Source organism: Lemur catta, chromosome 3 (assembly GCF_020740605.2).
Source record: "Lemur catta isolate mLemCat1 chromosome 3, mLemCat1.pri, whole genome shotgun sequence".
In the NCBI taxonomy this organism is placed as follows: domain Eukaryota; kingdom Metazoa; phylum Chordata; class Mammalia; order Primates; family Lemuridae; genus Lemur; species Lemur catta.
This window is the reverse complement of record NC_059130.1, coordinates 95,073,110-95,097,521: the sequence shown is the minus strand read 5'-3', so window position 1 is coordinate 95,097,521 and position 24,412 is coordinate 95,073,110. Positions and strand designations below refer to the sequence as shown.

Here is a 24,412-nt window from a genome sequence, read left to right as displayed (position 1 = left end):
GGCCTCCTCCCCTCTCCCAGGGTGCAGCTGGGAGGTATGGGCAAAGGCTCCGGACAAGGAAGCAGTTCCAGGAACTGGGGACACCTGTCCTAGGACAGGCCTGCCCACTAGCCCTGCCCCCACCGGGGGGAGGGCCTGGCCGGCTCCCAGGGATGTGGCAGGTGGGTAGCACCGGTTCTGCCTGAGGACACTCAGCACACGCGGGCAATGCAGACACACACCCAGTGCCACAGGACTAGCTAGACCCACCCACCTGCACATGTAGCCGGGCCGGGCGCAGGCCCAACTACCCAGAAACAGCTTCCTGTGCACACATACCATCGCACACAGACCGTGCTTGTATAGCCAGTCACCAATCCGCATGCCCCTCCAGCCTTCGCCACTTGCAGCTCAAACTCAATTCCACGTGAACCCACCCCACCCCAATGCCGCCCCAGCTGCACGCTGCAAATTCACGTACACGCAGCAGCGGGCAGCCTCTTCAACCTCCGCCATCACTGCTCTTGGGCCTCCCCACCTCTCCCCAGCCACAGAGTTCTAGCAGAAGAGGAGGCTATGGATAGCCACACTTGCCAAAGGGGAAATCAAGGCCCACAGTCCCAGAAATGTCCACTGAGTATGATGGACCTGCCCCCTGGTGCTTTCTTTCCATGAGAGTCCTCGGCCTCTAGCCATCTTTTTCCCTGCCCTGCCATGACCTCTCCCAAGTCTGGAGTCACCTGACAGAAACCAGGCTCCAGGGGCTTAGGACAGGTTGACAGAAGAGAGTCAGTCGTAAAGATCCACTTTTCTGTCCTGGGGAAGCCAGGCGGTGTAGTGATTAGGAACCTGGGCTCTGAATCTGGACACAGCCAAATTCAGACCCCAGCTCTACTCCGTATTTCTAGAGTGACCGTGGCAAGTTATTTCATCTCTGAGTTTCAGTGGCCTCATCTCTGAAACAGACATTAGCAATACCTACTCCACGGTGCCACAGGGATTTAGGGACACACCGTGCTTCTACAGTGCCTGGCACCATCACCCCTAAAACCAGCCCATCACACACTGGGACTGGCCCGAAGGCCGTGCGGACCACTGACAAAAGTCTAACCAAGCCTTCCTCCCACAATTCGAAATCGAGGCTCTTGCCAGGTGTGACTCCAACCTCCCTGCCTACCACATGCGTGGGCCACATCTTCACTCTACAACCATCTCCCCACCCCCCATGCCTTTGAGATGCTGTGAGTCCTGCCTGGAGGGGGCACCTTGTGTTACTGCTGGGACCTCCTGAGATCCAGCTAAAATGCTTCCCTGACTCATGGGACTTTGTCTTCCCTGAGGACAGGGACCTGAGTTGATTCACACCAGGGCCTGTCCCAGAGCCAGTGCCAGGGATACCTGGTGAGTGAGTGGAGAATCAGTGAGTAAAGAGTCTTGGGTGCTCCTCCTAGAACCCCTTGATTTTGCAGAGAGAAGGCAGATTTGAACAAAACAAAATAAAACAAAACAAAACACCAAGTACTTGTGCTCTTCCAGGGACAAAACCAACCCCAGAGGAGGACTGGCTGGGAACAGTAATGCCCCATTTATCAGGCTCCGCAGAGAACAAGCTGTTCTGGATAAGGAAACTGCCCACATAAATGACGGTCGCCCCTCTGAGGGTCCAAACTTTCCTGACCCATCATAATCGGGGTAGAAGTCTGGAAAGATTTCACTTTGCTGCCCTGAGCAACTAGACTTACAAGCAGGGCTCTGGAGCAATGGTGTCTTTGGGGCTCTCCATAGGGGCAAGGAGAGGTGCTTATCCCTGTGCCGACTGGCTCCTGATGGCTTACGATTTCTGCATTCCATAGTTCTCAGGGTCTTCCCTCCCCACTCTGTGGTTCAGAGGCTTGTTTCCTATAACTTTCCATACCCCTCTTAAAATTTGCCAGGAAGCCAGCTAATGGAACTTGCTAGAATTCTGTACAACAAAGGAGTAAATACATGCTGAATAAGAGCTTAAACTAAATGAGCTTAAGGATGGGACATGGAGGTTTCTGTTTTGGCAGCTCAGCTGATAGGGGACCTTGTGTAAATGAGGTGTTACAGGAGAGGTCCATCCTTGGTAACACAGTCAGGGCCCAAGCCCTGTCCAGGGCTGGCTCCTCTATGGCCCCCCAGCCCCTCTGCTGCTCAGACCACTTTACTGGGTGGAGGTGAGCAGCCAGCCTCCTCTGCTTTAACCTTGGCCCCAGGCCCATCCTCTCCACCCCCCAGCAGCATTTCCTGGCCAAGCCGAGGCTGGGTAGTGGGTTTCTACCTCTTAATCAGGTGCTTGACATTTCTGGAAAGACGCTATGCCTAGTTTTCCATTCCTGCTGCTGGTTTGAGGGCTGTGTCCTCTCCTCCCTGGGGGTCCTTGGGGGGCTCCAAGCTGGCCCTTCCTGGGGAATCAGAAGACCCCCTACATGGGGAAAAGTTGTGGGGTCACATTTTCCACCCAGTCACTGCCCTCAGCATCCACCCTGGAAGTGCCTGGGTGCCCCTCGCGGAATAAGAGCCTACTTGTCACTCCCCTAACAGGATGGCACAGACCCAGTCTCCACAGGCTGCTGGCAGCCTCCTCGGCCCTGGCTCATGTTTCAGGTGAGGCCTGCCACATGCCTGTCCTGAACGCTCCCACCTCGCTGCCCCTCCCCAGCTTGAGAGTTACCCTTGATCCTGCCATCGCCCCCCACAATCTGCCCTACTTCTCTCCCCATGCAGCACCTACCCTAGGTCTCACCTGGTTCCTGCTCCTGACTCTTCCCATCCGCCAAAGCCAACCCCATCTCCCACAGTGAACTACGCCTCAGAACGGCGGTTAAACGCGTCAACTCAGCCAACTACCTGCCTCTCTGCCCCACCCACCCCCTGCCCATTCACAGCCTCTTTACCCTGCCGGGGGTCTGGGCGAGGGTATGCATGCTGGGCAGGGAGGGAGGGTCCCGGTCAGTTCCGGGGGGATTGCCGTGGCATCAGCCTGCCTGGAGCTGAGGGCCCACTGGAGATCTCTGTCTAGGCCCCTGCTGAAGCTAGTACACAGTGCGGCCGGCCTGGAGAAGCAGGGTGACTCTGGGCAGCCAAGGTCCCTTAGACTGGACGGCTTCCATTTCACAGCTGTTCCTCAAGCAGCTCTCTCGGGGTGAGGGGGCCACATGTGCCTCAGGACACCTAGGGGATCCCCATGCCCCTCCCCGCCTGCTCGGGAGACTGTGGGTGAAGACCACACGTCTGCCGTCTACAGGGGAAGTTCTCACTTCCTCTCCGTGTAGAGCCATGAGGCAGAGCATGCCGCCCAGCACATGGAAAAGCCGTTGGTACCGTCACTGTTGTCCTCTCAAGGAGAGAAGCCACCACCTTCAGAGGAGCATTGGGAACAGAGTTTTCCATTTTTAAATTGCCAGGAGAAAAAGGTCATTACCTGATGGAATACATGGGGTGGGGAAGAACCTGAGGGAAGTAGAGGCCTGCCTTGGGGGTAAGGCTCTTTCTGTCCCCCCACCCCGCCCCCGCAGAGGGACCCAGCAGGTCTGCAGCCTCAGGGAGGAGAGGCCCCAGGGCCAGACTTCAGCTGAGAGGAAGGAAGAACTTTCTAGGCTTCAGAGGATGAGCTTGCCCACCTTCCAGGTGGTGAGTTCTCTGTCAGTGGGGAGCATGCAAGTCAAAGTGATCTAGAGCAGGGACTGGCACACATTTTACATAAAAGTCTAGATAGAACATATTAGGAAGGGTCTGCGGGCCACAGATGGCCTTTGTTGCTTAATTTTATTCTTTCTTTTTTTCCAACTATTTTAAAATGTAAAAGCCATTCTTAGCTCGTGGGCCACAGAAAAACAGGCTACTGCCAAGTGGCCCGTCTGGGAAAAGGGGTATGTGTTTGGAACCTCAGGCTGGTCTCATCCTCCTTCCCTGTAGACATTCCTCTGCCCCAGGAGGCCTGGGTCTTCTAGAGCATCCCTGGGCCAGGCCAGGGAATTAAAGCTCCTTCTCAAACCTCTCCTAGATGTTACTGTGGGGATGAAGCGGTTAAACAGCCACCAAGCTTTCAGCTCCAGTTAGAAGGAGGGAATGTCCAGCTTAGTGCCTTAGCCTGGCCTTGACCCCATTCCCCAACTTCCCCCAGCTCTCAGCCCCAGCTTGTGTCTCCACAGCAACTCTCAGCCACACCCCAGGGTCAGCTGGGAATTCAGAGCCAGATGCTCCAGGTGGAGCAGGACAGATAGCCCTGCCCACTGGGTCCCCTGGGGCCTATCTCAGGGGCCTGGGGGAAGAGGCCCAGGTTGGAGCTGGAAGCCAGGACCCTGGGCCCCACAGCAGAGGACCAGACCACCTAGGCTGCCTCTCCGGAGGAGCCCTGACATGGCTGGCCTCCAAACCAAGGTCAGGCCAGGCCTCCTCACTGGCCCCTGGCCTTGAGGGTCCCCTGCAGACAGAGGGACGTTCATCTTGCTGCAGCAGCCATGTCCAAAGCCTTCTAGGCCCTCGAGAGGAAGTGTCTCCTCTTCCCACACTGTGACTCATGTGCCCTTCCTCTGGCAGACACAGCGACTCCCCCATACAACCTGGACACCCCACAGCTTCGCTTATGCTTATTCACCTCTCAGAGAATGCACAGAGACTCCTCAGAAGCCTTCCTCCCGATGACCACCCCTCGTTCTCCAGCGCAGTGGTTCCAAACAGAGGCGATTTTGGCCCCCAGAGGACATCTGCCAACATTCAGAGACATTTTTGGTTGTCATTGGCTACTGGCATCTAGTGGGTAGACGCCAAGGGTGCTGCTAAACACCCTCCAGTGCACAGGACAGCCCCCCATGACACCACAGAATTATCTGGCAAAAATGTCAGCGGTGCCAAGGTTGAGAAACCCTGCTCTGTGGGCCAACTACCTTCTCCCTCCTCCTTCTCTGCTCCACTGTTCCTGTCCACATTTCCATCACTGTCCTGCAAAAGCCGACTAGGAGGCACCACGTGCTCCCTCTCGACTAAACTTCAGCGTGGAGACGCTCTGACTCACCTGTGTCCCCGGTGTCCAGCACCAGGCTGGAGGTACAGTCGACACTAACTGACTAACAAGCCATGAGGGGCTTAGGGATGACATGACTGTGACAGGGTGTGATGGTGCAAGAGGTTGTGCAACTGTGTGTGGGAAACTGTTGAGATGTCTGTACATGACTGGGCTTGACTCAGCGCTGAAGTCGGAGCACAAGGGGCCAGATGGGTGGCAGCTGTAGGTGTGTGAAAGGGTGTTTAGGTCCCCCTCTCTGACCGTGCCCATCTTCCAAAGGGGTTGAGGGCACAGACTGGAGCCACACTCCTTGGATTCAAATCCTAGCTTTGTCACTTACTAGCTGTGTGCCCTTGGCTTAACTGCTTAACATCTCTGTGCCCCAGTTTCTTATATAACAGGGATTATGGTGTCTACCTAATGGGGCTATTAAGAGGAACAACTGAATTACTATTTCTAAAGCAGGTATAACGATGTGGGCCATGCAGTAAGCTGTAAGGGTTGTGGGAGTGGTGGTGGGTGAAGGGGAGAGGGGACCTGGAACTTTCTGGATGTAGGAGAGATAAAGAAAGGCTACCTGGAGCCCGGAGCCCAGCTCAGCCTGAGGGGGCAGAGGGCTTGGGTTGGGAGGTGGTTCTCGCCTCCAGCCCTTTCAGTTCTTTGGCTCACCAGGCTGGGTCGTCTTGGGTAGACCAGACCGCACCTCCTCTGCGGACAAGGTTCCTCCTTCAGCAAACAAGGAGGGTTGAGCCAATGGGCCATTAGGCCCTTTCAAGCCCACATTCTCTGGGTTCTGAGGATTCCTTATTCTCAGACATGCCTGACATTGTCCCTTGGCCAGGACTTCACTGTTTCTCAATGGCCATTAGTCATCTCTGTTGGCAGCTCAGCCATTTGGGGGGGGGAGAGACAGTGTTCAGACCAGCCAAGTATGGCAGTCAGGACGCCCTTGTTCGTGAATTCGCACCCTCTGTGGCTGGGCTTGCCTCTCCCGCCTCCTTCCCCCTCCACTGGGGAGAAGGAGGTCTTCATTGCTCACAGTGTGGGGCAGGGGCAGTGGCAGGGGCGGCACTTGCAGTAGGGGAGGCGTGAGACCTGGAGCCTGCCTCTAGCTCAGCCTCACTCTCCAGGTGACCTCATCTGGCCTCAGTTCTCTCATTTATGAGCGGGGGAAGGTAATCTCAGCTCCACCCACCTGGTAGGGCTACTGTGAGGAGGTAATTTATGGAGAGGTGCTCTGTAAACATCTAAGATAATATTATGATTAATTAACCACTTCCAGGAGGAAGCCCTTTGGGGTCTGTTTTATGGAAGAGAACGCACTTCTGGTAATTAACAGCAGAATTGGCATCCTTACCATTCGTGGGGCAAAGTCTCTTCTCCAGAGTAGGCAACCCAATGCTGTTTTCTAAGAGAAGTTCTCCCCAAAAGACAGGGAAGTTGGCGTGCCCAGGGCAGGCAGTTGGCAATTCTGCATCAGCGGAACACTTCAGCCCACTGCATCTTTGCACAAGCCGTTCCCACTGCCTGGACATCTGCCCCTCCTTTCCCGTGAGGCCAGCTCAGCCCTCAAGGTCTACTTCAGCTGCCAAGTCCTTGACGAAGCTCTTCCTGTCTCTCCCATCAACCCCAGCCCACCAACGGTTGTTCCCCATTTGCTCTCACAGCACCTTGAAGCCCCCATTAATAACACTCTGGCTTTTCCCAAGAGATCCCAGGGGTCTCTCCCCCACGTCTGGATGGTGAGTCCTTGAGGGCAGGGCCAGGCCCTGGCTTAGACCAAGTCTGAGACAGCTCCCTGGGAGCCAGCGATACTCCTCCCGACTGTCTAGGCCAGTGTCTGGCACAGAGTAGACGCCCCAGTGAGTGCTGGTCGAATGACAGTGTTGGCTGAGTCAATTCCCTGTGCGTCCTGGGACATGCCTTCAGCACCTGCCTGGCACCGCGGTCGCTATGCCCTGTTCCTACATGTTGGCTGAGCTGCACTTGCGTTTCTTACTCTTAAGCCCTTCTGTCCTCTCTTTACATGTTAAATTTATCATTTCTAATCTGCCCCTGGTTGGAAAAACTACGGCCAGGCTCGTGAGAAGTGTTTGTAAAGTGCAAAAGTAAACAGACTGAGTGCCCGAGTCCTCGCCCCGGAAACGCCGCTAGATTTCAGCATGTACTCTCACTTCTGGCTGCTCACGTCGCTAGCTTCGGTCTGCAGAGACTGGTTTCTGAAGTGACCTTTGGACAGGTGCCACCAATGCTCCTATAAATGCAGCTGACAGCCTCAGTTGGGCTTCTATGACGTCCTGGTCAGCAGTTCCGCCCATCTTCCCTGCAGGTCTAACCTCTTGCCTATTTCTGATGAGACGGGAGGCCCCAGGGTCCAGAGAACATCATCTCAGACTTTCCCACATCTTCAGGAATCTTAGACCCTCCAGGCCAAAGGCTGCGTCTCCCCAGCTCCACCTGGCTCGAGGACCCACTCCTACTTCCTTATCCTCACCTTGTCCTCCTCTGCTAATTCCTCCCAACATGTTTAGCTCACCCACCTCTTCTCCCTTCTCCACCAACCTCCGCGGAAGGGCTGTCTCTAAGCTTCCCATCCGCCTGTCACTCTTCAACCCACCGCAGCGAGGCTTCTGCCCACATGGCGCCATCGGGTTGGTCTGAGCGGCTGCAAGCCCACCAACCCCTCTCTGCACTCGTCACTGCAGAGGGCACTGGTCCAGTGCAGCCTCTGGGGCACCTGGCAGCTTCCTTCCCTTCGTTCATCCACTCACCATCCTGCGCGCCTGTTACTGTGACACGCACGGTTCCAGGCACGAAGGACACAGCAGTACAGGAATTAAATACCCAGGCCCTCCAAGAGCTTCCATTCTCCCTTTGTCTTGCGAGGGTCTCATCTCCTGGTTTTGGAGATACCAGCTCTTCCTCTTCTACCTGGAGTCCTCTTCTACCAGTGGGGATGTTTTCTGAGGGCTTGATCTTTATTTCTCTTTTTATTCCTCATAGGCTCCTGAGGACTCTCCCTCCATTCCTGTTTGGACACCAGTGACCAGCTCTTGACTTTTCTCCAGCCTGTGTCTAAGAAAAAGACCCACACGCACATCCCCAGCTGTGCTGCCCAAACCTCAATTCCTGAACATCCCACGGCCACCTATCCACTCCTCCTCGATGCCACACATCACCAATGCCAGAATCCTAGGAGCCATTTTTGAACCCCTCTTTTTTGTCCTCACACTGAACTGATGACCAAACCCTGGCCATTCCCCGCTGTGAGCGTTTATGTCACTAGTGCAACAGCAGCTTTCTCACTGGTTTCCCTGTCTCGAGCCTCACACTCTCAGGTCCATCCTACCGTACCAGACGCATGAATCACTTTGCTAAAATGCAGGTCTCATCATGCCTGTCTTCTCCAGCAGGGCCCCAGTGTCCTCATGCTGAAGTCCACACTCCCTAGCTCGGCCCGCTGCTGGTGCCCGTATGCCCCTGCTGACTGCGCCACGCCGCACCCACAAGGCCCTTTGTGGTCCGGCTCTGGCTGACCTTGCCGGGCTCCCCTCCCGTCCACCCTAGTGACACACCAAACTATTCACCCTTTACTGCGTGCCAGGCTTTCTCTCCCCGGGGCATTTCCCTCCCACCTTTGCAGGCCCCCTGCTCACCCGAACCCTGCTCTGTTTCTGAAAACACCTCCTCTATCCTGACCTTGGAGTCCTGGTTCTGTCACAAACTCTATGCGATCACAGTCAGGATATCACTGAACCCAGTAGCTCTCAGCTTTGGCTGCACATTAGGCTTAGTGGGGAAGCTTTTAAATTCAATGCTCAAACAGTATCCCAGACCAATTAAATCAGAATCCGAGGGTGTCCAGGGCACCCCAATGTGCAACCAAGGCAGAGAGCTCAACAGCCCTGTTTCCTCCCAGTCCGTCTTGCAGACTTTCCACCTGTACGGATTCCCAAAGGGGACCAGCTCCAAAGCACACACTTTGGCAAGAGCTGTCCAGAGCCCTTAGCAAAGCAGGGCTTGGGGTTGCTCCAAGCATGGGCCCACGGTCGCCATGCCAGGCGAACTTGGAAAAGTCCCATCACCTCCGCTGCAGCTGACCATGACTCAGCAGGCCAAGCCTTCCTGGTGACCTGCTCCTCAGTGCTGGGCGTGGCCCCCACAGCCACCCTCTGCCTGTTTGGAAGAAGCCCAGCTCTGACCGCAGACACTGCCCGGCTCCCCTCAACAGGCCCCTGACCCCCAGGAGCCAGCCACACTCCCTTTGTAGCCTCGCCCGTCTGGACAGTGAATGTGGTCCTGCCAGGAGGGCTGCCCCCTCTCATTTTGGCCTCCCTGGGAGGGTACAGACTTCTACACAGATGAGGCAGTTGGCTAGGAAGACTGCCTGAGGCTGTGGAAACAACAGAGCTTGGCTTCTGACTCCACCATTCAGTAGCTATATGACCTTGGGCCTTTTGGTCATTTCATCTGCTTGGGTCTCAGTTTCCTGGTCTATAAAATGGAAATCACTGCCCAACCTCATAAGCACATGCAAAATGCCTGGTACAGAGGAGGGACTCTGTCACAGTTTCCTTTTCTGCTGCCCCCCCCTCCCCTTTTCCTCTTCTCTCCTCCCTAAAGCAAGTAGGCCGGGCTGGAGGGCACTGCCTGGGTCCCTTCCTGTCCCAGCATTCAAGTAAACAAGTGAGGACAGACCTGGGATGCACTGTGGGGAGAAGGAAGTCAGCACGACCTCCACCCCCTGCGGTTCCCTGGGGCAAGACGCCATTATCACTGTGACTGGCACAGGGCCTCAGGGAGAGGACGCAGTTTCAACTAGAATTGGATGCCTTACTAGGGAGTGTACTGCTGTGGGGGGGTGGGGAGCACAGGCTCAAGGACCATCTGGGGGCAGGTGTTGGTTTCCAGCTCTGTCTCTGACCAGCTGGGTGATGCTGGGCAGCTTTCTTCTCTCTGGCCATTTTCCTCACCTGCAGGCTGGGAGTGTGACTGTCGCCCACCTGCCCACCTGCTGGACGGTGCTGCGGGGAGCGTCAAGTGAGATGAGCACCACGAGCCCGCTGTAGCCCCAGAGTGCCCTAGAGACGCAGCCTCATCATACTGAGCATTGCTTTGACTAGTGTAAATGTCTGTGTTGGGTGGGAAGTTGGTCAAGAGGACCTATAAAGACCCCAAAATTCTGTGGGCCCTGAGATTCTAGAATTCTGCAGCCCCAAGATTCCAAGGCCAAAGCCCAGAGTCTCTGATATGGTTTGGGCCAGAAAATTGGCTGCGGGGGCAGACAGTGAGCTGATGTAAGTGATTCTGACACCCAGGTGGCAGCGTGAGCGTGTGGGCGTGTGTGGTGTGCAGCAGACCAAGCTGGTGTCCATAAGCCAAGGATGGCACGGTACTCACCTTCTGGGGGGCATTGATGACTCCAGTGTTGTAGCCAAACTGCAGGGAGCCAAGCACTGCCCCTCCCACGGCCAGCATGAGGCGACCCGTCAGCTTCTGCAAAGAAACACACCACACTGTTACAGGTGTGTCTGGGCCCAGGTGGCTACAGGGCAGGGCTGGGCTGGCAGCTTCTGATGTTCAGATATCTTGTCTGGCTAATGCACTGCACCAGTCCTTCTCCAGGAAACTTGGCTACGTCCTGACCTTAGGTGCCCAAACCAGCCCAGCTGACTTCTTGACACTGGGCTGGCCAGACCTTTTCCTGGGGAGAGAAGGGAAGTGGGGTCTTCTCTCTCTGTAGCCAGGTCCTGGCTAGAGAGGGAAAGGTCTTGGATTCCCTGGGGTCTCGTTACACTGCTGGAGCCATGCCTGGGCTCCATGTGACTCCAGACGTTGTAACTGGGAGGCCCAGGAACAAACCTTCCTATGCACAGGGAGCCAAATTACGTGGTAGGAGCAGCACAGCTGGAGGAGGGGTGCGGTGGGGGGGAGGGCGGGGAAGTGCCCGGGATTTGGAGCAAAGGTGCTGGCTTCTGATTCCAGCCTGTCCGCCCGTTTGCTCTGTGAATCCCAGCAGGCTATGTCACCCTTGCACCCTCCTCCCCCCATCCTCTATTTGCTTGTCTGCAAAACGGGAACAGCCACACTTGTCAGCATTGGAGATGTGGTCCCACTTTGCCCTTCCCTTCCCGCTGTTCACAGGGCAGGGGACTGAGCCCTGAGAGGGAGAGCCAGGTGCCAGTTCCCTCAGGGGTTTGCAGCAGGGCCATGGCTAGAACTCAGGACTCTGGACTCCCAACCCAGCGCCCCTCATGGCAGCGATCCCCAAGCCATGAGCTTCCCAAGGTTATTTGGACACAGATGACATACCAGGTAGGAATGTGCTTTGGAAAAGTACATGACACAAGGTGAGCAAGAGTGTCGGGCCAAGGTGCTTCCAACAGGCAAAGGGCTGGGGAGAAAAAGGGTGGTTTGCTTCTATCACCTGGAGGCTGAGGGCGTGAGGCAGCGGAAGGGAAGGGGCCAGTAGGCCGAGGGCGCTGCTTACCCACAGGTGAATGACAGGCCAGCCAGGTGTCTGCCTTGTTGGACTCTTTCCAGCTTTTAACATGAGGAAGCCAAGAAATGTGACATTAGACAGGCCCTTAACTGGCTGTGGCAGAATGGAGCTGGGGTAGGCACACCAAAGAAACGACTGGCATTCCCTACGTGCACCGCACCAGGCTGGGCACTGCAGGTGGGGAGGGAAGTCTCAGCTTGCCGCGTCCTGGCCCTGGGTCCCTGAGCCTTGGTTTCCCTACCCAGAAAGTGGAGAACCAGGAAGCAGCCCTGACTTCAAGATCACCACAGATAGCACTGGGCGTAGCTGTTCATCAGACATATTCCTGGTATGGTCTTTTTGTTCTCTAGAAGCCACACGTCAGTGCTGGGTCCTTCCTTCCCACTGCTCTGTCTACTGGGCCCCTCCTTGGCCAGCCTCTGGACAGTCATACGCTGGGGCTTTCCTTGTGTCACAAGGGGCTGCGTTCCCTCTAAATGCTGCCCTTGACTGCCCAACCCAAAAGACAACCAGCTCCCTCCCCGGCATGCCCTGGTGCTGCCCTGAAAGTCTCCCTGCTCTCAACTCTCTGGGAAGCCCTCGGACCCAGGGCTGTGAGCACGCCACAGACCTCTGGTGGGCGCCGGCCATGCACTGAGCCAAGCCTAACGCACGGGGTGAACACTGGGATGAAATAAGAGGCTGGTAAGGCACTGAGCATTACCAAAAGGGCTCAAGAGACAGTGACTGTTGGGCCCCAACATGTGCTAGGCTTTCTGTCTGGGGAGTTACACCAGTAGCCTGGGGTTGTCCAGAGCGTGATACTTACATTATGCAAAACATATACTGTATTTCCCTAGTATACATTAGAATAGACAAAAAATGAGCAACGCAAACCCATGATTTTACAAAATGCAGCACGGTTATATAATGGAGTACATCAGAATAAAGCTCTGTATGTATGTATTGATTTGGGACACTCTCCAAATTATAGCGTTAAGTAAAGGTAGTTGTATGCTACCTTTTATGTTAGAAAAAAAAGTTGACTGGGGGATGGGGGAGAACATATACATCTACTTAAAAGAATGCACAGGAAAGATAACATTGTACCTCGGGGGACTTGGGTGGCTAGCGGCAGGGTGAAAAGGAGACTTCATTTTATGCCCTTTTGCACTGTTTTTGAATTCTGAACCATGTGAACAGATCTATTCAAAATAAATTTTTTATAAGCCCTATGGTTTCATATTACTCAGAACAAAGCAATTTAAATAAAATGTTAAGCGAAAAATAATACAGATGCCCCATGGATCTGGCAAAAGGGACTCTGGCAGCGCATGAGCGGATGACGCCAAGGCAGTGGCCGTGTGAGGCGAGTACTATTATTACAGCCCCGTGTTATCTGAGTCCAGCTCTGATGTTCCAGGGTCTTGGGCTTCTGAAGTCACTCAGGGGGCCCCCGCTGAGCAGCTGCTCGAGGGTAGCCTCTGGCAGTGCAGGCTGCCAGGAGCCAAGGACAAACCCCTCTGCTGGACTTTGCCACTGGCAGGTCAAGGTCAAACTGCACTTTAGAGAACCTGCCCTCCCATGCCCTGAGTTACATGCACAGCCACCCGGGCAGGCTGCTGCAGTAGGACTCACTAACGTACTCAGTGACCCACGCCCTGGGCCCCAAGCTTGAGCTGGGGCCCTGGTGGAAACAGGCCCCAGTCCTGACATTAAGGAAGGGACTTGTGGGGGGCCAGTGGGGAGCCTATTGTGGTCTGGACTTCAATAGGGGGGTGGATGAGGCATGGTGGGTGCCCTGGAGGGAGAGACTTCTGACTGCCTGGGGACAATCAAAGATGGGTTTCTAGGAGGTGACATTGGAGTTGGGCCTTGAAGGACATGCAGGGAGACTGCCAAGTGGGAAAGCAGCGGTGAGGCTACATTCCAGGTAGACAGAACAGTATGTGCAGGGGGAAGAAACAGGGCCGATTGGCCAGGTTAAGAAACAGGGTGCTCAGTGTGGCTCAGCGCGAGGTGCGGGCCGAGGGGAACAGCCCCAGCTTCCCTGCAGGCGCACGGTGCCGAGGCCAGTCACATAGCCCTGCCGCCCCCTCCCACCCCCTGCACCCACCACAGCCAGCTTGAGCATTGCTGGACTTGCAATCAGGAGACCCAGGTTTAAACGCAGCGAACTACTTCCTTTCACCTTGGAGCTGGGACACGTGGTAACCTCTGGGCCTTGGTTTCCTCACCTAGAAAGTGGGGATGAAAGTTCCTTCCTGAAGGGGCTGCTGTCAAGGTCTGTATCAGTGTCCATCGTGGAGCCTGGCAGAGTTCCCGTGACAAGTGTTCGCTGAATCCGGGAAGGATAGCAGGCCACCCTGGATCAGGCCACCACAGCGCCATCCACCACCTCCAGCCCGTGGCTGGAACTGACCCACAGGAATGAGGTCCATTCATTTGACAGGTATTTATTTAGGTGTCAAGTTGATGGACTAGTTGGTGACGATTTAGAGAAGAAGTACAAACCCCACAGCTTGTGCCTTTCTTGTGGAAGCATTTTTTTAGGGGTGGGGAGCAATGTAGGGCACAGAATTTGGGAATCTCCCCAATCTTCCCTCCCCTGGGAATGGGACTATCTTCTACAACATTCCATGCTCTTCCAGGCCTTGCCCGTGCTATGTCCTCGGCAGTCTCCAGCTTAATACCCATCTGCCACTCTGACTGGGAACTCCTCAAGAATGGGACTTGGGTCTTACCATTCCTGCAGCCAGAGTGCCCACGGAGGGGACAGCACAGACTCATTGCAAAACAAAACCCACCATTTCTCAATTTAGCTTCTGGGTGAAACTGGTCCCGTATGTATCGGTTTTGCCAGACTGGTGTTCAGCCTAACTCAGCCATTTATCCAACCCCTGATGAGAGCTGGAACATCAGAGCTCTGGGAGGTGGAAACAGGCTGACAGTACTCCCCAAAACTCTCCACTCCAAGCCCACAGGGCTGTCTGTCGAGGAAAGACCTCTGAAGTCAGGCAGCCTGAGCTCAAATCCGGACTCTCCGAGGAGTGCCATGGGCCTCTCGGTTCAGCAAATGCCTGGGTTCAGGGTCCAGCAGAGAGGATGCTATCTTGCACCCCTACTTCTCCCCTCCCTATCCCAATTCTGGGGTTCCTGAGGCCCACCAAGAGCTCTCCCTTCCAGGAAGCTATCAACAAGGCTTCAGGGACCTCTCCTCCCACACACTGGGACGGCAGATGGCCCTGGCCACATCGCATAACTTGCCACACACCATGGCCTTTTGATTGTGTGCACAGCATGGCACTTTAGCACTCCAGTCAATATTGGCAGAGGGAGGGCACATGGCCACTGCCACTCAGAGTGTTCCTGGTAAGAGGAGAGGCCCAGAGCTGGCAGAGTCGGCAGAGTCCTGATGTCACTCCATCTTGTCCTCCCCCCACTGCTCACCAGTTTCCTGAGGTGCCCTGGAGCATGGGACACGGGCTTCAGGAGGGCAGGGCAGGGGTTTACCTGATCCAGGACACCTCCCTTTTTATCTATTTTGTGTATGCTTCTTTTCTAAGATTTCATTTGAACAAAGAAGCTCAAGGAACTGCAGATTGCTCGCACACCCTCCTCTGACAGATGGGCGGCCGGAGGGCAGCGGGCAGGTGCCCTGGACACTCAGCAAACAGACGCCAGGGCTAGGACCTGAGTTCCTTGCTTTCCTATCCTGGCGTTTTGCCCTCTGACCCCTTCCATCCTGCCAAGTCTTTTCAAAAAGAAGAGTGATGGGCCGACAGTCGGAAGCCTGACCTTCGGGTGACCTCAGGCACTGAGGACCCTGGAAGCCATTTCCTTCGAGCCTTCCAATGATGTCAAGACCCCTGCTTGACCGAGCCTCCTGGTACCCCACGGCGGCCCTGAGGCATTTATCGGCAGCACCGCTAGGTGCCAGGCACCCTGCCAGGGCTGCTCACGCATCCTGATTCAACCGCCATGAACACGCTCTGGGAGAGAGATCGCTCCCACTTCCCAGATGAGAACATGGGAGGCTCAGACAGGAAAAAGCGCATAACCAGAGGGCTCTCGGCTTCGAGCTGAGGGTCTCTGAAGCCAAATTCTGTGCCCTTCCTGCTCATGTCCTCCCCCTTGCTTCCAAGTGCTGGTTCCTGAAGGAAACAAGGTTTCTACCTGGTGGTTTCTATGTAGGTCAAACTCCATTCCAGCAACTGTCGGAGCCTTGTCCACTCTGAACCAAGACAGCCCAGGCTCAAGCTCAGTGTCCTCTGGGACACTCTGCTGCATTTTGCTCCAAGCCAAGGCTGGCCAGCTATGCTCCATGGGCCAAACCCAACCTGCCAGGATGAGTTTTAAATTTTTAAGTGTCTTGGGGGGGAAAAAAAAGATGTCATCTAATATTTGGGGATATATAAAAATTATATTAAATTCAAATTTCAGTGACCATTAATGAAATTTTATTGGAACATGGCCACACTCATTTGTATATTTTTTGTTTATAGATATTTTGTGTTACAAAGGCAAAGCTGAGTGGCTGGCGCAGACAGACACCATATGGCCCACAAAGCTGACCATATTTACTATCTGGCCCTTGACAGAAAAAGTTGGTCAATCTCTGCTTTGAACCCCAGGTGCCCTGAGCTGCCATGTGCAGACCCAACGCATGAGCTGCTCTGGATTTCCAAAGCCTTCCAGGCAAAACCAAATCATCCTCCCTAAATAATTGAGAAGACGTGCATCCTACAAGGGGATAGTCAATGTAAAAGACTGGCTCCGCGGGCTGTGTGTGAGGGCCTTGAGTCAGGATCTGGACCCTGGAGAAACTGACACCCCTAAGAAGGTACGCATTCGGATGCGAGATGGGCACTACTGAAACTAACATAAAATTAATTGGATAAGACTGGGCATATGCATCAGTCACTGTCACTCTCAGCAGACACATTTAAGTCCTGGCTCCTCTACTTGTGTGACCTTAAAAAAGTCCCTTCCCCTAAAGCTTCAGTTCTCCATAAGGGAAGATTTTCTAAGAATAAATCATATTCCTAAGCAAAGATGATGCCTGAATGCATGTTCCTGACAAGACCCTAGTCAAGGAGGATTCAGTGATAAACCAAACCAAATCCTGCCTATGGAACTTGATGTTTTAGTTGTGGGCTGAGACAGAAAATAAATACGTGTTGTGTATCAAGTGGTGGTGGGACGTGCCTGTAATGGAATATTATGCAGCTGCTGGAAAGAATGCAACACATCTGTATGCACTTGTTATGAAAGAACCCCAGGGTAGATTGTTAAGGGGAAAAAAGCAAAGTACAAGGTATAGGATGTACATTTTCTGTAAGGAAGGGGAAGTTAATGAACTTGTATGCGCAGAAACACTGCAAGTATTTACCTCTAAGGGTTGGGTTGGTGAACAGGAAGGGCCACACAGAACTATGTAGAAAGTGTGATCCAATTACACAAACATTACATTTATAGGCATGCATCTACACATGCACAAAAGAGGTCAGTGAGGGTAAATACCAAAGCTTCACAACTGGAAGACATTTATTCTTTCATTTTTTTTTGCTTCTCTATAGTTGGCTCTATAACTTCTGTAATTTAAAACAAACAAAAAAAAATCCCAAATTTTTTTCCAGTCACATCTAAGAACTTTATTAGACACAGCTTGGGCGCCAGGGCCTGGCAGGCCCAGTAAGTACACTGCCTTCCAGTGCCCGGGCAGCCCAGGGCTGGAGGGAGGGTGGTTCCATCCAAGGAAGTTTTGGAGCAAATGGTAACCCCACGAGGCAATGCTCTAGTTAAAGATTGTATATAGCTGCGAGATGGAGGGCTGCCCCGCAGACATATGAATAGGTCAAATCTTTTACAAATGAACTTACAGTGAAGAGGAAAATGACAGTCTAGCTCATCCTTGTACACAGAGCACTCCACATGGGTGTGGGCATTTTCACTGCTCGGGGCAGGCAGACGCAAGGATGGGGCCAACAGATGACGGACTAGGACACTGTGCATTCACAAGACCAACTACGGAGGGGCAGCTGCCCGTGCGTGTGTGTGTGTCAGGCTGCTCATTCTGGAATGAGGAGGGGGCGTGATCTTTATATCATATTCTGTGGCTGGTGGGCTGGAAAGGGGGCTACTTTGTGGGGAGAGTGAGGGCAACAATGAGAGCCTGACATGAAGATGAGGATCAGGAACATGCCCACAAACAGCCGGGCTTCCAGGCAGTGCCCTGAGTCCCCCACAATGCTGACAGCAAAGCTGGCTGCCGGCCACTTAGTCCCACATTCAGGCCACTGCCCAGCTGGAAAAAACTCCTGGAGAAGCTGATGTCACCATTCAGGGAGTCGGTGATGAGGACTTCCACCACCAGGTCATAGATGGCCATGATGCCAGCCACGACTGCTGGGACGCTGGACTTCATGATCAGCTCCGACCACTTGATGGACATGGTCATGATGCGGTGGCGTTCTTGGCTGTGCCATAGGCAGCACCCAGGGCTGTGGGACGGAGGCAAAGTGAGCCCAGAGCAGCACACTGGACACCTGGGGCTAGGACCCTGTAGGGGTAGCTTTGGCACAGCTGTGAGGGCCACCCCAAGTTATCACACACAACAGGAAGCCAAAGAAGTCACCTAGCCAGGAGCAGGAGGGCCTCAGGAGTAATGGCCACAGCTGGCACTCAGGGAGTCTAGGACAGCTGTTTCTTTCTTTCCTCTAGCTGGGCACCCCCATCCCAAGACAGTCTACTCTTCCTCCAGCAGAGGCCCTTCTGGATGTCCAGCCCACCTAGGGCTCCTGCCATGCTGCGAAATCCTAGTGGGGAGCCTTAGTGCAGGTGGCCCAGAGAGGTAGGTGTTATCCCAAGATAGCTGAGGACACAAGCTCCAACAAGAGGAGGTCAAATGGCAGAGCTGTTTCTGATGGAGCCCTTTCCTCCCTGCACCCAAATGCCAGAGCAGGGGAAGCCGAGCTCTGGGCTAGGCAATTTGGGCAGATGTTCTGTCCAGTTCTGTCCTTGGTAGCCAAAGGCTCCATCAGCTGGGGTCTGGCAAGAACTCTCTCCCCTTCCAGGGTGCAGAGGCCCCGGGGAGGCAAAAGCCAGCGAGGTTATGAAGATGGTGGAGACTGCCTTCTTTCTGCCTGGGTTCGAGGGCTGGGAGCCCTGGCCGTCACTGCAAAACCCCAATGTTTGTACATCAGCTACTGCCAGGCCTTGTGGCTGGACAACAGAGCCTCCGGCTCCACTCTACCCCTCCCTCGGAGGGAAGTAACAATTGGAGGCTTGTTTGGGTGGCCAGGGCTGGGCCTGCCGGCCTGGACACAGCCTCTCTGAGCCCATGATTCGGTCAGGAGGCTTCCCAGCCTCCGCCATCCTGGGGACACTGGTTACCAGACTGAGTGGCTTTGTCACCTCTATGCCCAGGAGTAAGGTGGGGGGAAGGGGTGAGGTTACAGGCCCCAAGCCAATGCTGCACACTTTCCTCTTTGTTCCAGGCCTCCCAGCTCTGCCAGTCTGGGGGCAGGGGAGAGCTGGATGCCTGCACCCTCGATACTAGAGTAGAGCTCTGGGCCCTGACACCCGGTGACCAGGAGGCACTGGGCAAAGCTAAGCTCCTTGAAGTCACAAGCTGATTATGGGGATTTGGGGCTGACCCAGCTCTGGGGCAAGTGGGGCTGAGTCCCTGGGTGGCTCAGCACTGGACAAGGATCGTCTTGGGTCTGTTTGCATGGTTTGTACACCCAAACTGGCCACGTAAAGGGTCTTTCCACTTAAAATAGCCACCACCCTGATTTAGGGCACTGTGCCAGTCTCACCACCAAGGGTTGAGACTCCATTTTACAGAGAAGGAAACTCTGAGGAAAGCCACTTCTTCAAGGTCATAGCTTCGTGGGAACATCTACTGTTTTGTTTCCATTCACAGAAGTTTCAGTTGTCAAGTTATACCCAATCCAACTTTTAGACTCCTGCACCCAAAAAGAGCTTGGAAGGTTCTTAAGTCTGGGGGTTCCTGCTCCTTTGGTGTGGGTGGAGAATGACACAGAGGACAGGGGTGTGAAGAACCATCTTTTTTAAGAAAAAAAAAAACAAAACACTATAGAACACCTCAAATCTTTTATGATAGTCTTATCTTGGACAAGTCTCTTCCCTTCTCTGGCCTCAGTTTCCCTATCTGTCAAGTGAAGGGCTGGCCATGGACTGAACGGTCCCTTCCTGGTCTGGCTTTCCTTTATCCCCTCATGTCACCTTGGAAAGACTGGCAGCATGTTTTGGGGTGAGAGGCTCGACGTTGGCAAAGTCATTTTTCACTGGACTGTGAAGTCATGATGACTCATGTCTTCCTCACAGGGCAGCAGTAAGGATCGCGGGAGATAAAGGACATGAAAGTCGCAGGCTGGCCGGGCGCGGTGGCTCATGCCTGTAATCCTAGCACTCTGGGAGGCCGAGGTGGGTGGATCATTTGAGCTCAGGAGTTCGAGACCAGCCTGAGCAAGATCGAGACCCCGTCTCTACTAAAAAATAGGAGGAAATTAGCTGGACAACTAAAAACATATAGAAAAAATTAGCTGGGCATGGTGGCGCATGCCTGTCATCCCAGCTACTCGGGAGGCTGAGGCCGAGGGATCGCTTGAGCCCAGGAGTTTGAGGTTGCTGTGAGCTAGGCTGACGCCACGGCACTCACTCTAGCCAGGGCAAGAGAGTGAGATTCTGTCTCAAAAAAAAAAAAGAAAAGAAAAGAAAAGAAAGTCAGTCGCAGGCAGGTAGGTGGGAAGCCTAAGGCAAAAGAGCAAAGCAAAGAAGCCTGGGGCAAGGCAGGGCAGCCATGTTAGCTGACCCTCCCTGGGCCAGGCACTCTCCCATGTGCCGTCCCTACTCACTTCCTGACTAGCCTTTGCTGGGGAAGAACAGGTCAATGGAAGCTTTAATGATTTACCTAAGTAATATTCACGGGCCAGGATCCTGACTCCCCCAAAGCTTACACTGCCAGAATGCCAGACTTCTGGATGGAGGCTGAGGCCCAGGTACAGGTCACCTGGGCCCACGTGAGTGCAATGCATCATGGGAGTCCAAGGAAGCAAGGAACATTTATGGAGCATCTACGGGGACAGATACCTACATTTTTTTCTGAATTTCTACAGACATCCTAATGATGAAAAATGGTATCATTTCCAGATGAGGCAACTAAGCTACGTTGGGATTTAAAACCACATCTGCGGGACTTCAAAAGCCTGTGCTCTTTATACCACCAAGGGGCTTAGGAACCCTGCGACTTCTGATGTTTCCTTCTCTGGAGGGCACAACCAAGACTAGTCACAAGTTCTTCACAAAGGGTGGGGTGAGATATCTGGGGCAGGGTTCACCCTCGCCTGCTGCCCAGGAGGGATTGCGGGTGAACCCCTGGCTGGGACAGGAGGTGAGGCGAGTTCACCTGTCTGCTTGCTACTTCACATTCAGTTAAGCTCATTACTACAAGCTACAGAGCAGCACAGCGGAACACAGGGAAGTCAGTTGAGTCAGTTCCCAATTCCTAGGAGATGAAGAGGAACACAGCAGAACCAAGGCTTCGGGGCCAGACACACCTGGTTTTAAGACCTTAGGCAAATGAAACCACCTCTCCAGACCTCAGTTTAATATCCTGCACAAATGGCTGTGCTTGCTGATTAAATCAGCAGGCTCCAAAGGAGAGGGCTTTATTCCAGAATGTATATGAGATGATCTGTAGGGGATTTAGAAAAAAAATATATTTACTATAACTGTTTTCTTGTACATATTTGTCTTTCAAAATTTCTATTTTATGTACGCATGGAATCTACTAGTATCACAGTACATGTACATGAATTTATAAATACAGATAAACCACTGGGAAGGAGGTGCTCCAAAATTACTGACAAGGTGGACAGTGGAAAATTTGTAAAACATTGCATGAAAAGCACCCACCTACTACAGCATTTAGAACCAGCTGGTCCAAGGGCCACCCTTGAAGATAGGCACCACACCCTCTCTCCCCTCTGCCCAAAATTCAAGAAATGCTACGGTGAAAAAGAGATGGTGGAGACAGAAACGAAAGTCTTTTCTGACTGGCCTGGCTTCAAAAGCCACTGACGAGTTGTGTGGCTTCAGTAAAGTTACTTCCTTCCCTGAGTGCCAGGCTGGTGAGGAACCAGCAGGACTACATGGTTGACACTGAAAGGCATTTTAGCCAAGAGGCTGCTGATTTTCTCCTCCACTTTTCTGTCTCCACTCAGAATATTCACTTACCGCTCAACAAATAAACACTCATATCTGGCATCACATGTTGAATACACAGGTCTTTCCCTTGAGGAAGTGAAAAACGTGATCTCTATCTTGCAGGTAGAGAAACTGAGGCCCAGAGAAGAGAAGTGGCCTGCCGCAGCCCTGAGATAACGCAGTATTTGGACTTTCAGGGTCTCAGCCCTTGCCACTAACTAAAATAGCTTCCTGCCCTATTTTTATTTAGTGCTATCCCGCCCTTAAGGCTCAGCTATGATTGAGCAGGAGTCTTCCATGATTGACCAGGAGTCTTCCGGGGAAACTGCCCCCGGGGCCTCACCTCAAGCCAGGGACAAGGCAGGGTGAACCAAGTCACCTGGATTGGCCTTTTCCCGCCGAGGGTACAGCCTGGCGTCACCCCGCTCAGTCCCACTGGACACCTCCACAGCCCATAGAAAGGCAGTTCAGAATTCAGTCCTACCCCCGAGTCCCAGGTAAGAAAAAAAAAGGGGGGGGGATCATCTTTGTGTCTTCCCAGCCAAGGAGATGGGAAAATCCAACTAGGAAAGAGGGAGCGTTTCAAAAGAACAAAGTGGCTTGAAAATATTCTAGACTAGGAGGAAGAAGGAAGGAAGCGAAGAGAGAAATAATGCCCTACACACAGGAGGGGTTCAATACTTATTTGTAGAGGAAGGAACCGCTTTGGGGAAAAGTCACAAGATCCCCTGCAGGACAAGCACCGATTTTAAAAAAGAGAGAGAGCACGCGCGCATCTAGGCAGTTATTTGCCCACAGATAAAGAGTCTTCATCTACTCAGAGACCCGAGTCCCCGGCCCCCGGCCCCCGGCCCCCTGAGGTGCGCTCTTCCCGCTCAACTCCAGCCTGGGCTCCCCCTCCTAGCTCTGGGTTCCCCGGGCTCCGCGGGCTCGCGGCGGCGGCCCTCCAGGGTGCTCTCCCCAGCGGGGCGTCCCCAGCCGCTTTCGAGCGGGGAAACGCGCCTCCTGGGAACACAGCTCCCCCGGACTTGGCAAAAGCTTTGGGGCCTGCAATGGTCGGAAGGGAAGGCCTCGGAGGCCGGCTGTTCGTCTCACGCCCGCGCTCGAGCCCCGGCACCTAGGGATGCTGGTGCCGAGGCCAGCAGGACTTCTCGCGCCAGGCCGCGCACCTAGAGGGTCGCCGGGGCGAGGGGAGCAGCGGGTCCCAGCAGGCGGGCAGCGGGGGCGGGTAGGTCCTGCCTGCTCCGCTCTCCCGGGCTGGGGCCCGGCTGGGGGCTCGGCCTGCTCAGCCAATGGGCGCCGCGCTCGGTCCCCCTCCTCCGCGTCGGGAGGAGCCGGCGCAGGGCTGCAGCCAGCGAGGTCGTGTGCGACGTGCGGCGCTCGGGGCCTGTGTCCCCAGCCCCCGCAGGGCCGCGTGGACGGCGCGGCGCCCCCGGAAGGAAGCCGGGTACTCAGTGCGGGCGCCAACTACGCACGCGGGACCCTCCCGTCCGCTAGATCCTGACCCACACCCATCGGGCCCCCTGGGGACCCGCGCCGAGCCAGGCTCAGAGAGGCGCGAAGCCCGCCCTGGGCGCACAGCGCGGCCGGGCGGCTGGGGAGGCCCAGGCCGGCGGAGGGGACCGCAGGGGCCCGCGCCTTTGTTCCGGCGGGGAGGGCCCGCGGGCGCGCGACTCACCTTGCTGCTGGGCTCCATGGCCGCGCTGCGCTGGTGGCTCTGGCAGCGCCGGGTGCGCGGGTGGCAGCGGGCGGGCGGGCGGCGCTCTCCGGCTCAGGCTCCTGCTCCGGTCCCGAGACTCCGACTACGACTGTGACTCTGATTCTGACCGCTGTCGCTCGGTCGCTTGGCCTCCCACTCCCCGGCGCGCTCACTCCGGGACCGCCGCCAGCGATCTGCAAGCTCGCCCGTGCTACCTCCTGCCCGAGAGCGCGCGGACGGTAGCGTTTATAAGACCCCAGCCTTTAGCTGGCGCCGCCGGTGTGCCGGGGGTGTGTGGGTAGAGCTCCGATTCGGGGCGGGGCCTGGGGCGGCGAACGTCCGGGGCGGGGCTCCCGGGGAGGGGGCGAGAGGCGGAGGAGGGGGCGGGATGGCCGGTGGCCGCGGCCTTGCTCCTGTTGCAGTCTCCCGGCTCTCGGTGTGCTGGGACCGGGGAGGGCGCCTGCTGTGTGACCTGGGCAAGTGTGCGCACCTCTCTGAGCCTCGGCGGCCTCCTCCAGCAAAATGGTGGAGCTGGGACCCGGCTGTAAGGAGAGCTGGGAGCACCACTGAGAATCGCTTAAGAGCTAGGACTCTGGAGTCCTCTGCCGCTGGATAACTTTGGTAAACTAGGGGTAATAATAGTACTACCTGATAGGGTTGTTATGAGGATTAAGTGAGTTAATATTTGTAAAGTGTTTAGAACAGCGTCTGTTACGGAGAAAGTGCTATTTAAGTATTTGTTAGCCTACGGGAGGTCTTGCTCCGTGATTGAGTTCTCCCTTTCCCCTATCCACCCCTCGCATTGCTGTTTGCAAGCCTGTTTGCAAGCCGGAGCCTTGCTTTTGCACTGGCTGGGGCCCCTGCCTGGGAATCCGTACCCACCTCTCCCCTGGGCTTTAAAATCCCCTCGTCTGTGACGCCTTCCTCTACTTCTGACAGTTCAGGTCAATCTGTGGTGATACCTAAGTGTGAAAAATATGGGAGGCAGGTT

The 24,412-nt window shown here is 54.8% G+C and overlaps 1 protein-coding gene across 1 annotated transcript in view; it reads right to left on the bottom strand.

Annotated features, from left to right (window-relative positions):
- SLC2A1 (solute carrier family 2 member 1) overlaps nucleotides 1-23,721 on the bottom strand; it is a 30,112-nt gene extending 6,391 nt beyond the window's left edge. Inside the window, exons 1-2 of the mRNA XM_045545688.1 lie at nucleotides 23,401-23,721; nucleotides 10,409-10,504 (exon numbers count right to left, since the gene is read on the bottom strand). Of these exons, the coding sequence (XP_045401644.1) occupies nucleotides 10,409-10,504; nucleotides 23,401-23,418 (114 nt within the window). The 5' untranslated portion in view covers nucleotides 23,419-23,721. The remainder of the gene's footprint in view (nucleotides 1-10,408; nucleotides 10,505-23,400) is intronic.
- Between the last annotated feature and the right edge of the window lie 691 nt (nucleotides 23,722-24,412).